At 38.0% G+C, this 15,594-nt stretch overlaps 1 protein-coding gene across 2 annotated transcripts in view; it reads right to left on the reverse strand.

Annotated features, from left to right (window-relative positions):
- The window catches only part of FECH (ferrochelatase), a 45,613-nt gene extending 30,264 nt beyond the window's left edge, over positions 1-15,349 (reverse strand). Inside the window, exons 1-4 of one of the 2 annotated variants that reach the window (XM_074279435.1) lie at positions 15,016-15,349; positions 9,174-9,303; positions 2,866-2,985; positions 1,362-1,510 (exon numbers count right to left, since the gene is read on the reverse strand). In XM_074279435.1, the coding sequence (XP_074135536.1) occupies positions 1,362-1,510; positions 2,866-2,985; positions 9,174-9,303; positions 15,016-15,046 (430 nt within the window). In that variant the 5' untranslated portion in view covers positions 15,047-15,349. Of the gene's footprint in view, positions 1-1,361; positions 1,511-2,865; positions 2,986-9,173; positions 9,304-12,282; positions 12,302-15,015 lie in introns of those variants that run through there. The other variant, XM_074279436.1, reaches the window with a different exon arrangement.
- Between the last annotated feature and the right edge of the window lie 245 nt (positions 15,350-15,594).

Genomic DNA, 15,594 nt, shown 5'->3' on the forward strand with positions numbered 1-15,594 from the left:
ATCTCTCACTATGGAATTTTTGCCCTTGATTCCTGAATGCACTTTTCCTTATCCTGCATCTGATGTTTTTTATTTCCTATACATGACTTATGAAATGTTTATGTAGCTGATTTGTCTTGGTATATATACACTGGTACCAGTGTTAAAGATCCTAGATAAGCAATCGATCAGATTGGTAGAAATCAGATCTATATTCTCCATACAGTATCTACTACAATGGTATGTACAACTATAAATTAATAAATGTTTTTTAATAATTGTGTCATATAATCCTAGAAGTAGTAGTAATGATGCTAAAGTAACTTGGCTCTAAAAATTAATTTTGTTAGTAGCTTCCTCAGAAGGAAAATCCTATGGGCCAAGTAGGAAAACAATTGTAACACACATCCCATATATTTCTTACACAGGCAATCTATTCAATTTATTTCTCCTTACAAAAAAATCTTCTATTTACAGAACTGGGATTTCTCTCTCTTTTTGTTGTTGTTAAGTCATTTTTCAATACTATCCAAATCTCCAGGGCCAACTTGAGGTTTTCTTGGCAAAGATAATGAAATGACAAACTTTCTCCAACTCATTTTACAGATGAGGAAACTAAGGCAAACAGAATTAAATGACTTACCCAGATGTGTCTTCCTGACTCTAGGCCAAGCACTCTACCCACTGTACCATCCAGCTGCCCCTAATTTTTCTCTATGACGCTATTTATCTTTAACCTCTATGTTTTTTCTAAAGCCAAGAATCCAGGTTTTTTTTAAAAAATCTATACTGTAGGAGCTTAAAGAGAAGATACCCTAAAAGACATGCATTAGGGGCAGGTAGGTGGCACAGTGGTTAGAGCACCAGCCCTGAAGTCAGAAGGATCTGAGTTCAAATCTGCTCTCGGACACTTAACACTTCTTAGCTGTGTGACCCTGGGCAAGTCACTTAACATCTATTGCCTCAGCATGCATCCATGCATAAATAAATAAATAAATAAATAGATAGATAGATAGATAGATAGATAGATAGATAGATAGATAAATAAATAAATAAATAGGCAAATAAATAAATAAATAAATGATGAATGAATAAATAAAAAAGGTAAGTAAGTAAATAAATAAATAAATAAAAATAAAACACCTGCATTAACTCCATAAAAAAAAAATATTCAGGGTTTCTATCCTCCTTCACCACAATGACACAGTATAAAATCTGTGTTTATATGTATGGTGATAAACAGGCACATACACACACATACATACATACACACACACACACACACATACATACACACACAAAGTATACATTCATTACATTTGTTATTCAATATTTTAACCTTTCTGAAATAAATGTTAAAATATATTTCATTAACAAGGTACCTGTATGTGGAGAAAGCTCATCCAGAAGCTTTATCATGCCTTCTCCTTGCTTGGTAGTCCACTTTTTGATTGGTGAACCACCTCCAATCTTACGGTACTGCTCCTGAATTTTGGGTGTGCGACGCTTGGCGATGAATGGAGCCAGTTTGCTAAATCATTCAATATTCAAGTAAGTTAGCTTTACTTAACTTAACAGGTTAAACAATGTTTTTCACCCACAAAAGAAAATATACAAAGAGACTAACCAGATAAAGTTGGAAAATTCAATAGCCAAATCACCATTGTGAAGACCGAGTTAGTACCCTGGATACCTTAGAATCAGCCAGAGTCAGGGTTGGTCTTTAGGGGTAGAAGTGAAGGGAATGGACACAGGATGTCCATGACCTTCCTTCTCTATTGCCAAAGTGACCCTGGCTTGTCTTACTCTACCCCCTAATTCCTCCTACAATTATCTGTGTACACTAAAAAATCCAGCCAGCACAGAATAGTGGGAAGGGCCATTTTCCAAGCATAAGCTAATAGAGTATTGTCCAATAGCTAATTAGCCTTAAGTGCTAGGTTGTCTGATTCCAGTGCATCAACTCGGCGTTTCAGCCCTTTACACACCACTAAAAACAAAACAAACAAACAAAAAAAACCAAAACCTGGTTCTTTTTTGCTCAGAGAAGCAGGGCAGAGGCAGGCATTTTTGACAATTATCTGCTCCACCCACTATACAGCCTACTCTGGCAACAAACCCTGAAATCACACCTGACTGTTGTTCCAGACAACTGATCAGTTTGGGGATTAGTTGCTGTTTTACAAAAAATCTTTTGGTTCCTGAATATGCCAAAAGCTATAATGTAGAAAATCAGGCTAGGCACAAGCCCTCTGTGCAAACTTAAAAACCTACAAATTCATAATACAATATAAATAGCTACCACTGTTTTATTAAATATTTAGCTAGGAAATAATTTAGTTACAAAGGTATGCTCCACTTAACAATGATCCAACCAACATTATTTCATAAACTTTTTAATAAATTCTAACAAAACCCCTTAAAAAAGTATCCATTTGTAGCATTTATATAACATTGTTCCTATTAAACAGTTGCTCTCCACAATGATGTTTTGTCTAATGTGCTTTCACAGAACCAATTAAAGAGGATATGTCTGTGTAAGCACAGTGCCTTGCACAGAGTTGGCATTTAATAAATGTTTCTTAAACTGATATAAAGTGAATAAGAGATATTTATAAGGTAATTTAGACTTGGATTTCATCGACTATTTATTTTTACCAACTTATATAATAAAACAGTTCTACCAATATATCCATTCCCTCCCAGAAGGAAAAAAAAATATTAAAATAATCATCATAAAATCATTACCAAAAAGATTGCATTGAAATAATCATAATAAAAAATATTTTCACTAGCAAATTGGTATGCTTAAAGTTTTTTTTAAAGGATTTATTAAAAGTTCCAGAAACTTAGAAATAAAAGGCTATAGAGTGATGGATATCTTACTCTTGTATGGGAAGTGACATTAGGTCTCTGTCCAGGAAAAGCCTCAGTAGGAAGTCATGAACATCTCCCAATGTCTCTGGGCCTCCCATGTTTAGCATCAATATTCCGGTTTTAGGCTTCCTATATAAAATAATATAAAAGTTGGTATTTCCTTTACAGCTTAAAAATATTTAAGCTATCACTCTCTCACCAAACTTTAATAAAATAAAAATAATAAAATAAAATATGAATTTAAATATAATGATTCATTTACCACAACTATTCATATTATATTTATTAATATGAATTTCTTCCTATTATTTAAGTCTACCACATTAATGATCCTACTTTCACTTATCTTTCTAGTCATATTACTTTACATTAGTCAAATTGACTTATCGTTTTCCAAAAGCAGTATTTCATTTTTTACCATCCATGACTTTACTTTTATTTTTTAATTTAATTTTGTTTTCAATTAACAACAATCAATTATCTGCCTCATCTTCTTCTATTGGAAAAAAAAAAGAGAAAAACAAAATCTATGTAACAAATATTCATAGTTAAGCAGAACAAAGTCCTATATTAGTCATGTTAAAAAAAAAAAAATCTATCCCATTCAGCATTCTGATTCTCTCACTTCTGTCGGAAGATAAGCAGCAAAGCTTTATCACTGGTCCTCTGGTATCATGGTTGGTCACTGCTTTGATCAAAATTCTTCTAATGTTGTTTGTTTTCATAATATTGTTCTAAATTGTTCTTCTGGCTCTATTTTGCATAATTTCTTAAATAGGAACCCAAGTTTCACTAAAACTAGCCCTTTCATTATTTCTTATTGCACCATGGAATTCTACTATATTGATAATTCCATAATTTGTTCAATCACAGAAGCACCTCTTTCATTTCCAATTCTTTGCTATAACAAAAAGAACTACTGTTTTTATATGAGTTCTTTTCTGCTTTCACTGATCTCTTTAGAGTAAAAGGCTAGTTCCTGCCTTCAAAAAACTTATCTTCTAACAACAGAAATGGGTACATACACAGAAAATAAATTGAAATAACACAAAGTAATTTTGCATGTCAAAAATGCTCATTGCTACAGGGTTTAGTAAAGACCTCTTGCTGGAACTCATATTTAAGCTGAGTTCTGACATAAAATTGTTGCTTAGTCATTTCAGTCATGTCTAACTCCACTGGGGGGTTTTCTTGGCAAAGATACTAGAGAGTATTGCCATTTCCTTCTCTAGTTCATTTTACTGAAAAGGAAATTGAAGCAAACAGGATTAAGTGATTTGCCCAGGATCACACAATTAGTATCTGAGGCTGAATTTCATTTCAGGTCTTCCTGATTCCAGATCCAGAATTATGTCACCTACCATAAACTTTGACATAAACTATAAATTCTAAAACATCGGAGGTGGAAGGAGTGAATTCTGGCATGAGGGACAGGCAATGCAAAGCACAGAGACAGAAGACAGTCATTTATGAGAGAAAGCAAGAAGGCCAATTTGGCTGGAGCAGACACTTTGTGAAGGATAACAATGCATAGTAACCCTGAAAAGGTAGATTGAAGCTGATATGTAAATAGCTTTAAATGTCAGACGATGCTGTATTTGATCCTATAGTTAAAAGGAAGTCCTGGAAGATTATTGAGGAGAAAAGTGACATAGACTGTGTTTTAGGAATATCACTCTGGTCACTCTGTGAAAGATTGATTGGACAGGTCAGAATATTGAGGCAAGGAGACCAATAAGAAGATTACTATGCAAGTCCATGCAAGAGGTGATGAGGGACTAAACTATGGTAATGGCTGTGAAAGCAGATTATGATGAGAGTAAAAGATGGATACACAAGGTAGTGTGAGGGAAAAGAATCGCTAAAGAATTGGGTCAGCCAATTCTCAGATGAAGAAATTGAAACTATTTCTAACCATATGAAAAGATGCTCCAAGTCATTATTAATCAGAGAAATGCAAATTAAGACAACTCTGAGATACTACTACACACCTGTCAGATTGGCTAAGATGACAGGAAAAAATAATGATGAATATTGGAGGGGCTGTGGGAAAACTGGGACACTGATGCATTGTTGGTGGAATTGTGAATACATCCAGCCATTCTGGAGAGCAATTTGGAACTATGCTCAAAAAGTTATCAAACTGTGCATACCCTTTGACCCAGCAGTGCTACTACTGGGCTTATACCCCAAAGAAATACTAAAGAAGGGAAAGGAACCTGTATGTGCCAAAATGTTTGTGGCAGCCCTTTTTGTAGTGACAAAAACTGGAAACTGAGTAGATGCCCATCAATGGGAGAATGGGTGGGTAAATTGTGGTATATAATTATGGAATATTATTGTTCTGTAAGAAATGACCAACAGGATGATTTCAGAAAGGCCTGGAGAGACTTACATGAACTGATGCTGAGTGAAATGAGCAGGACCAGGAGATCATTATATACTTCAACAACAATACTATATGATGATCAATTCTGATGGACATGGCCATCTTCAACAATAAGATGAACCAAATCAGAGCAGTAATGAACTGAACCAGCCACACCCAGCGAAAGAACTCTGGGAGATGACTATGAACCACTACATAGAATTCTAAGTCCCTCTATTTTTTGTCCAGCTGCATTTCTGATTTCCTTCACAGGCTAATTGTACACTATTTCAAAGTTCGATTCTTTTTGTACAGCAAAACAACCGTTTGGACATGTATACATATATTGTGTTTAATTTATACTTTAACATATTTAACATGTATTGGTCAACCTGCCATCTGGTGGGGAGGGGAAAATTAGAACAAAAGGTTTGGCAATTGTCAATGTTGTAAAATTACCCATGCATATATCTGGTAAATAAAAACTATTAAATTAAAAAAAAAAAAAAAAAAAAAGAATTGGATCAGCTAGGTAGTGCAGTGGATACAGTGATCTGAAATTAGGAGGACCTGAGTTCAAATGTGACGTCAGAAACTTAACTTCCTAGCTGTGTTACTCTGGGCAAGTCACTTAACCCCAATTGCCTCAGGGGGGAAAAGAATCGAAAAGATTTAACAAGTAGCTGGATGTAGAAGACAAGAGAGGGTTAAGAACGTGGGTAAATAGAAGATTAATAGTATCCAGGAGTCTGGAAAAGATGTGTGTTTGGATGGGGGAAGATAAGTCCTGATTGAGACATGATGAGTTTGAGACAAACATTGAGTTTGCAATATGAAATTTCCAACAGGTATGGCAAGTTCAATAATTCATTTTCTTTCTTATATCCTTTAAAACACAGCTTCCCCCTAAGACCCTTCCTGATCACACAGATATTATTGCTGTCAAACTCTCAAAATTACTTTCTGTTTACCATCTATGTATATACTCTTCGTAGATGAATGCAAGTTTTTGAAAGCAAATCTAGCATAATTCCCTGCCCTTAATAAATTCTAAGCTTTGATTTTCCTTTTTTTATTCAATAGTACTTTATTCTTCCAAATACATGTAAATATAACTTAACATTCATTTTTATAAGATTTTGAGTTCCAATTTTCTTCCTTACTCTTACCTCCCTCCTCCCCAAGCATATAAGTTAAATATGTGCAACATATTTCCATATTTGTCATGTTGTGCATCAGCTTTGATTTTAAAAACATCTTGTTATGGGGAGCTTTCTTTAAGCCCTTAATTCTAGTATCTCTTTTTAATTATTTCCTGTTATCTGGTGTATAGCTTGTTTGTTCTTATTTGTTTGCTTATGATTTCTACCATCTGACTATGAACTTCTTGAGGACAGGAACTCTGTATCTCCAGAACTCAGTATAGTGCCTGACTATATATATAAATATACATATACATATATGCATATATGATATGTGTTTAATAATAATGTTTACTGTCTGAAATGTCTGATGAATTAAAAGGTCTAGCTAGGAAAATGAATGCCTTTCTTCTATCTCCACCCCCTGCTCCCCAATTAACAATCTGATGATTCCTAAATTCACTCAGAAGAATATAAACTGCATCAGAATATCACTTAAAAAGAGGAAAATTTGCTGGGCAAGGGGTATTTCACTTTAAAATTGCCAAAATGTTGATTTATCCTCACTATTCAAGGGCTAATTGGAGATACATCTCCAAATTTCAATAAGTTTCTTTTGACAATTCAAGAACTAAATTCACTTATTCAACAAGATAGATCTTTTACTGAGTTTTTCTTTTTTTGCTATCCAGATAATGGTGCCATAGCAAAATACTTTTTTTTAAAAAGCCATTTAGATCATCATTTTAAAAGAAAGCTCCTGCCAATTCTTTTTAAAAAGTAGATAATAATGTCAAATTTACAGAGAAAGTCTTTCTCTTGAGCATATCACAATAGATAAATGACCAAGCAAGAGTCTGAATTCTCAGCCTTAATTTTAAAAACAAGAACCAATTCCCAGCAAATAGGAAAATCCCAGAGCTGGGAGGAACCTCAAAGACCATCTAGTCCATTTCCCCATGACCCCAAAGTCACAGAAGCAAATATAAGTGAGATTAGAACCCAGGTCTTCTGACTTCTTTTTTTCCCCTACTATTAGGGATATGTCCATTTTGTAGTCTATATTAAGAGTTAACTAAAGAAATTTTCATATCCTCTTTTAAAGGAAGATGTTCTTACTTTCACTTGCTGAACTAAGAAATTAAAATTTAGAGCTAAAGGCAATGTTCCATAGGCTTTCTAAACACCAAAGCCAGAAAAAGTCGTCCCAAAGCCCAAGTAACCAGTAGTTTTCTGTTAACAAAAATTCAGGAGGCTCTCATGTGAAATCCCCATGTGCCTTTAATCTCTCTCTTTTTTCTCTGCTAGTCCCAGGGTCTCCCTGGTTTCACACTCAAAAGACTGTGACTAATAATAAATTATAATACACTTTCCCAGGGATGGGTGCCAGTTCATAAATTAGGAGGTAGGAAATACTAGACCAAAGGACTTAAAGAAAGCCACAGAGGGTATCAGCATTCAATCTGGATTTAGGGAGTCTACTTTTCATCTACACCACCTGAGCTCAAGGCAGGATACTGACCATTAAGGTTTGAATGAGACATTACTCTGCTTTGCTAGCATTTTTGAAAACCCACATTCAATCTTGTACATAAAAGAGAAGTAAGGATTTGAAAATGTTTAAACACCACTGCACTTAATTCCAAATGATGTTGTGAATGATGAATGGTGCATTAGTAACTTCTCACACCACTTTCCTATCTTTATGAAGAGTAAAGCTTCCATCAAGAATCACAGTCTTTTCCCCAAGAGAAAAAGACATGTTGTCTGTAATCAGAGCCTAAATGGTTAGATTCCCTTTCTTTAAACACTCATGCACATTAAAAAAAAAAAAAATCACTGAAAACATATTACTCAAATGTTCACCCTTGTGTCATTTTTCTCAAATTTAAAGTTTTCCTTTGACTTACCTACCTGAAACATATGGAACTTATGTAAGCTAGCCTGAGGTCAAAAAGGAAAAAGAAAATAAAATTCTGTTTTACTGTAAATTATTTATACTGAGAAAAAACAACAGAAAAATTCTGTATATTCATGACCTACCTGAGCAATCTATGTATGTCTTAACATTTTTGATATCTTGCACATTTACTCTCATAAATTAATAAAGATTAGGAAATGTTATATGTTTAGTTCTATAAGAGTTAATAATTTGGTATGGTACAAGGTAGTTTGCAATTAATGTCAGCAAAATAAGAGACTAATTTATAACCTTTCTTCTTCACACACATAGACACACAAATGAGAAATAACATTGTAAAATGTAAGATGTTAAAATCCTACAGCTTCTCCAACTCCACATTTATACACAGAATGAGGTCTTTATAGCTTATGTCAAATGTGACAATATAATTTTCTAGAACCAATTTCAACTCCAAATTACTGATAACATTTCCATTTCTGTATGGCATTCACTTGAGGTCATCCTCCAGAGGCTGTGATGGCTAGAAATGGGTCAATGGAGGGCAAACAAGAATGCCATTCCCTTTTCCAACCAGCCAAGATGAAAAGGCTTTCTGTATCCTTTTTCTTTCCAATGAGAGGAAGGTATCTTGAGAGCAGAAGGGCAATGAAGAAAGCTCAAGGTTGAACTTTTTTCTCCCTAATAAAAGTGCTATGCTTATGTATATCTCACATAATCTATTCCATGAATTCTCACATTGGGTGACCACAAATCCAAGAGGAAAAAATTTTCCTAATTAACTGAATCTCCATAGCACCAGCTTTATTGGGTGGGTTATACTCACTGATATTCTTTTACATCAATCACTAAAAGCTTTCTTTATTTCTAAAACTTAAATTCATACCTCTTCTCTGGTTGGACATGAGCTTTGGTTCTTTGTGACTGTGTTGCAGTTGCTACTGTCACTGCTGTACCAGAATGACACTTCCATAGTCCATGGATTCTCCCTTGACCGTCCCTGCTGATTTTCACCACTGCAAAGAAATTAAAATAAATTTAGTGTGATATCTGGTTGGAAAGTAACTACTTTGAAAAGGCATACTAAGTTCCTGGATTTATATAAATGTGGAAATTTGTCTCTTTGCAGGAAACATAAGAATTTAAAAAGGCATTCAGGACTACAATATCATTTGCTTCAGTTAGTTGTCCCATTTCTGCTTATTTGTCAGCCTATGAAAATAAAATAATGGATCTGCTCAACCAGATTGAACTATTGCTGAAGAGTCTTCAATATATTTTTCTATTACTAAATCTCAAAATAGTGTCACCTCCTTGGGGTTTATAATGAACTCAGACATTAAGTCCTATAGCAGGTCATGGTTTGTGTGATAAGCCAAGAGGCTTGCTTGTTCCCAAGGCCATCTCTATCTGCCTTCAAGTTGATGGAGTGAAATGAAAGGTAGCTCAGAACCTTTCCTCTAACTTTCCTTGAGAATTCTCCCCACACTCTGAGAGCAGTAAAAGAAAAGGGAGTAAGGACACATTTTAAAATATGATTCACCTTTATTCTTAAATATAAAAGCAAGGAAATAACCATTCACACTAAAATAAACTGGCTTCCTCAATTCAGTTGTGAGCTTTTGAAAGGTGGGAATCACACCTGCTTGTTTGTGACTAATATATGTAAACTATGAGAGAAAAGACATATGTGAACTATTTGGAACAAACTCTGCTCAATCCCAAAAGATCCCAATATATGAGGTTATATATATAACCCTTCTTAAATATAATATATAACCCTTCTTAAATGAGAATAGGAGAATATAAACTGACACAAAAAATTTCAATTCAAATCCTACTGACTATCCCAGTTTTCAACTCAGCACATAAAATTAACAGCTTATTTTAGACAAGTACCTTTTAAAATGTGCAAGGTGGTTTAACCAAATTCTCAGTAATGACAGAACAGCCATAAGGCCTTTTGTATAAATGAGTGAAATCAGATTATACTTAGAGGCATAGCTGAGTTGGATTGAGATAAATTATTTTGGTAATGGATAATCTAATTTGATTCAAAAAGAATATTCTCTTTCCCTAAGGCAGGGATCCTCCAAAATAGCTCCAAATTGGTTGCTGCCACCCATGCTCTTCTTTCTACTATATCCCATCTCCTTGGTTTGCCAAAGAGTTCCAGTGGGAAAACCAAGGGAATCAATATCCCAGGAATTTAATTAATAACAACTAAGCAGTACCTTCCTCAAAGTTTCCTCACAACTCTCAGGTATCACAAACATTATCATTCCCTTTTTAGGGAAGAAGAAAAATAACTTAATACTTAAACGATTTGAGCACAATCACATAAACTATCATGTACCTGAAAAATGTCACTATCTAGACCACCAGATTGTAAATCCATCACTATTTTGACTATATTAGAAGTTTTTGAATGTGGGTTTTTTTTTTTTTAGTTTTATATCTTGATAACTGTCTATCCTTAAAAGAGCATCCCTTTATTCCCAAGATAATCCATATTTATAACAGAGACTTGACATACAGGTTTTGTATTTCTATTATCTACCTACAGGAATACCTATGAATAGAATTTTGGCACACTGGTTAACTTTTCAGAAAAGTCAAATAATCTCCTATTTGTGTGTGTGTGTGTGTGTGTGTGTGTGTGTATCTCTGTATGTGTATATTTGTGTATGTTTGTGAAAGAGACAGAAAAAAGGGAAAGGGGGGAGAGGGAAAGAGGGAGAGAGGAAGAGAGAGAGAGAGAGAGAGAGAGAGAGAGAGAGAGAGAGAGAGAGAGAGAGAGAGAGAAATAGAGAGAGAGAGAGAGAAATAGAGAGAGAGAGAGAGAGAGAGAGAGAGAGAGAGAGAGAGAGAGAGAGAGAGAGAGAGAGAACAGACAGAAATCCCTTCCTCTATTTTTAAAGGACCTTTTCTGCTTTAATGCCTATTTCTGAGACTCCACCCTCCAAACAAGTCCTTCAGAAACCACTTGCCTAGGCATTACTTGAGACCATGCCCATGTACTTTCCTCCTCACTCTCTACCATCTGTTGAGATCTGTAATCAAAATCACTCTGGAAAGGATATGTCAGCTGCCCCAATACTCACTTCACCATCTTTGCTACTTTCCCTGGATGGAAAAGTGAAGCTGGTGACTTTGCACAGTCCTTCCTCACTTGACAAGACCAACCTCTGTGTGTAGGAAATACCCCAATGAAGCGCTGGCAAAAGGCTAACTTCCTTTCTTCTCCCTTCCTCCTTCCCTCCCTTCTTTCCTCCATATCAAGGAGTTCATAGGCTAGATTTCTTTCTTAAAGACCAGGCCTTAAACCCAAATCACTCTAGCTTTCATTAACTGGCCAACAAAAGGTTCCAGATAGATCCCCACTTGGGCTGTTGGGGCCAAGACGTCACAGAGTGAATCTAAATACAAATGTTTCTGTTTTGACCAAAAACTCTGACTTCCCCTTCCAGATTATTTTCCTTTTGCCTAGGTAAGAGAGACCATTCTTTACTTCAATGCTTACCTAGCCTTAATCACTGACTAGGAGATTGTCTCAGTCAAACTGAGACCTGCTAAAAACCTTAGCTTAAAAAGGCCAAGGTCTCCCATTGCATCCAGGGCCATCTCCAGTAGTTTTGATTTATATTTTGCCACTGGATCTAGATGGCTCTGGAGGGGAAAGTGAGACAGGTCACCTTGCAGAGCCTTCATCTCTGAATTACATGTCAAGGCATCATCTCTGAAGTCATAATCATCTTCAAGAAAGGCCAAGCAACAAGTACCTACTGGGGCTAGGCACTGTGATTGGTCTTGGGGATGAAAAAAAAAAAAAAAAAAAAAAAAAAAAAAGGAATTCATGATCTAAAAAAGTATGTCATTGCTGGGGACAAAACAGGCACACAAATAAGTATAAAATATTCAATCTATAATGTTATCTATTTGGAAGCGCCTTCCCAATGCTGTGTCCAATGACATAGCTTCCATGGCATCCATACCTGTCCATTCTCTGTAACTCTAATCCATGTGCTCCCTTTCATTCTGCATTAACTGGTCCATCCAACTTGTTGAAGATGTTCCTCACTTTCTTCAAATATGGGGACACCCATGGGGCCTTCTACTGTCCTCCTATCAGAGTTCACCCTCTTCATGTATCACTAGGTATGTGACCAGTTCATATTCTACTCCAATCAGACAAGTGCTTACTAACATCTTTACTCCTGCTCTACTTCTTGATTATATATTCAGTCTGCACAAATATTTCTCTATGTGCCTACTATTTTCTAGATCTCAGCTTCTTAAACTGAGTCATGATCCCATATAGGGTCTCATAACTGAATATGGGGGTTATGAACTTATGGTTATAAGAAAAATGTTTGAGTTGAATACCTATTTTGTATACTTATATATCCAGGATCCAAATTTCTTGGGTGAAAGGGGGTCGGAAGTGGAAAACACTTAAGAAGTCTCATTCTAGATTATATTTTTTTATTCTTCCAAGTCAGATGCATTCCAGTCTCATCACCATATTGCAACACCAGGAAAAAGACTATATTAAAAAGATGGGCCTTTCCCTGTAAGGGAAGCAGGAAAAAACTTTTGCAATTTCTTAAATGCAATCCAAGGGGTTTTCCCCCTTCTGTTCTACTCCAGATCCAACCAAGAACACATCTGTCCAGTCTGTCTGTGATAAACATGCTCATGGCCAAGATCTCTAAGATGTCCAACAAATGTACTTGGAAACCTGAGCAACAGACATTTTCTGTATCTTTGGTCTTTCCTATGTAGAAGGCAATAGTGTTCTCAAAAGAAATTTTTAAAATGGGAAGACCAGGTTTAGGTAGGGAATGAACTGTTTCGGGATATATTATATTTGAGATCTCAATGGAAAATTCAGGGGAAGAAGTCTAGAAGAAATTTGATTATTTTCAAGGGTTGGACATATTGATCTGGGAGTTATCTACATGGAAAAGATACTTTAATCTATGGGAACAGATGAGACCAGTGATCTCCAAGGGGAAAACGATAGTAAGGAAGAGAAAAGGGCTCAGGACAGAACAGTGGGAGGTCACCCACACTAAAGGGGCAGCTGGGGGACAACACTGAGAATATCAACAAGGGGCAATCAGAGAGGTTAGAGGTTAGTGTCACCAAAACCAGGAAAGTAGTTTCCAGGGGGAGAACACAGTCAACAGCACGTGAAACTGCAGAGAACTGAGAAAAGACCATCCATTCAATTTAGCAATTTAGGGATTACTGGTAATTCAATTAGATACAACACACACTAATCACTTCTTATGCTACATGATCAGGATAAAAAGCACAAAGGCAAGAACCTGTCTCCCTCTGAATATCCAGCTCCTGGAGTGGACTAGTGCCTTTCACAGTGAAGAGAAGTGAGGAGTGGAAGGGGAAGATGCATCATGATTCTTCCATTTTTGAAAATCCAAATATGAAATTTGTCATTTATAATCTTAGTAATGGGCCCAAGCTAATAACAATAACTCACATTTATACTGTACTTTGCAAAGCACTTCTTCACACATTATTTCATTTGATCCCCGTAACAAGCATGTAAGACAGGCGCTATGATTAATTTCGGAATACAGATGAGGAAGTTAAGGTTCACAGAGTTCAAGCTCACTTCTTGACATCCCCCAAACAAAATCGTTACCGATCGCACCAAGCCGCCTCTTAGTTGAGGCACAATGTGTGAAGGCTGGGAAAACCACAAAGAGGATTAGTGTATTTCACACAGGTGCCCGCAGGAATCTTCCTAACTCCTGTAACCAACAGTAACCCCACCACACATACAATGTGGAAGCCTCCACGTCCGGCGCACAAAGCTGCCAGGAGAAACGTCTGCCACTATTTTGCACTCACTGAGGCTGGCTCGCTACCAAAAAACCTTACTCCCAACCAGGGCTCCCAAGCACTGTGAGTATGTGCTTCCATGCACCCAGACGAGGACCTCTGTCTTCCTGCTCAACCTCCAACGGCAGCCTAAAGTGACAAGTCCTCCATTAGTAGGATCAAAACACCTCTGGTCTAACTCTAGTCTAACTACCTCGTTGTACAGATGAGGAAAATATCCGGGAAAGTAAAGCGAGCAGTTCGCACAAGCTCGGTCCGGTCTGGAATCTCCATCACCCCCCTCGCATCTTCCGCCCCCTCCTCCCTCTGTTACTCTTCCCCCACTCTGCGGGTTTCGCCTGTCTCCTTCCATACGAGTCACTTCCTCCTTAAGCTATCATCTCCAGGGGGCAGGTGCCCAGCTAGTGCCCTTCTTTGTCTCCGCAGCGCTAACCCAGCAGTGACGCTTATCAATGGCTATCGGTCGGGGGAAGAACTGACTAAACACTCTGGAGACCTCCAAGTTTGCCACACGATGACAGCCCCTGTCTGGCAGGACTGCAGGGCTCCCTTCATTTTACAGGGAAGGACACCAAGACCTGAAAGGGGCTGCCTTGGCCGGGATCTCCCAGGGGTTAAGTGATGGGGCAGAATTCGAACCAGGACCCGGGGTTCTACGGACTGCGCCCATTGCCAGGGGTCTGCATTAGGGCCCGGAGCCCCTGAGTCTGAACCACCCCCCCAGTCCCGGAACTCTCCGCCCACAGGCAGGACCCGAAAGCTCCAAGAGCGGCCTGCGGCCCCCTTCCCGTTATCGCGGTCCTCGAAGCCCGCAACGATAGCCACTCCTAAGGAGATGAGACCGGAGGCTCACTTACAGGGACTGAGAAAGCGGGCGGCAGCGGCCATGTTGGCGTTAAGTAAAAGCTTTCCGACGCTCCGCAGAGACTGCGGCTCCGCGTTCCCCCGGCGGCTCTTGCGCACGCGCGCTCGGTCCTTCGAACCACGCAAAGCCGTCCCAGCCCCAGCTCAGGCTCTCTTGGTTAGGCGGCGCGCTGGGCCCCTCGCTCGACTCCCCCGCTGAGACAACGCCTAGCGCTCAGCTCTGCTACTACACTGGCGCTCGATAAGCGCCTAATCTGCTCATAATGCGGAGGCGGGGAAGTCCTCCGAGGAGCTGCGGGCAGCTGGCCGCAAGATCCACCCCCTCCCTCCCCAGCCCTGAGCACTGGTATCTCGCAGGCCTAAGTCTAGTTGGAGGAACTGGGTGATCCCGCCCATCCCTTATTCGTCCGCCAGGGAGTCATGCTTCTAGCAGTTGGGAAGGACCCGAAGGGGTATCCCGTGCAGCCCCCTCATTTCGCAGATAAAGAAACTGAGGCTAAGCGATTGTGGTCCTCCAACTTTTAGAATAGGGGCCAATGTCCCTCAGACTGTGGGAAGGCCGGACTGCAGTA

Source organism: Sminthopsis crassicaudata, chromosome 1 (genome assembly GCF_048593235.1).
Source record: "Sminthopsis crassicaudata isolate SCR6 chromosome 1, ASM4859323v1, whole genome shotgun sequence".
In the NCBI taxonomy this organism is placed as follows: domain Eukaryota; kingdom Metazoa; phylum Chordata; class Mammalia; order Dasyuromorphia; family Dasyuridae; genus Sminthopsis; species Sminthopsis crassicaudata.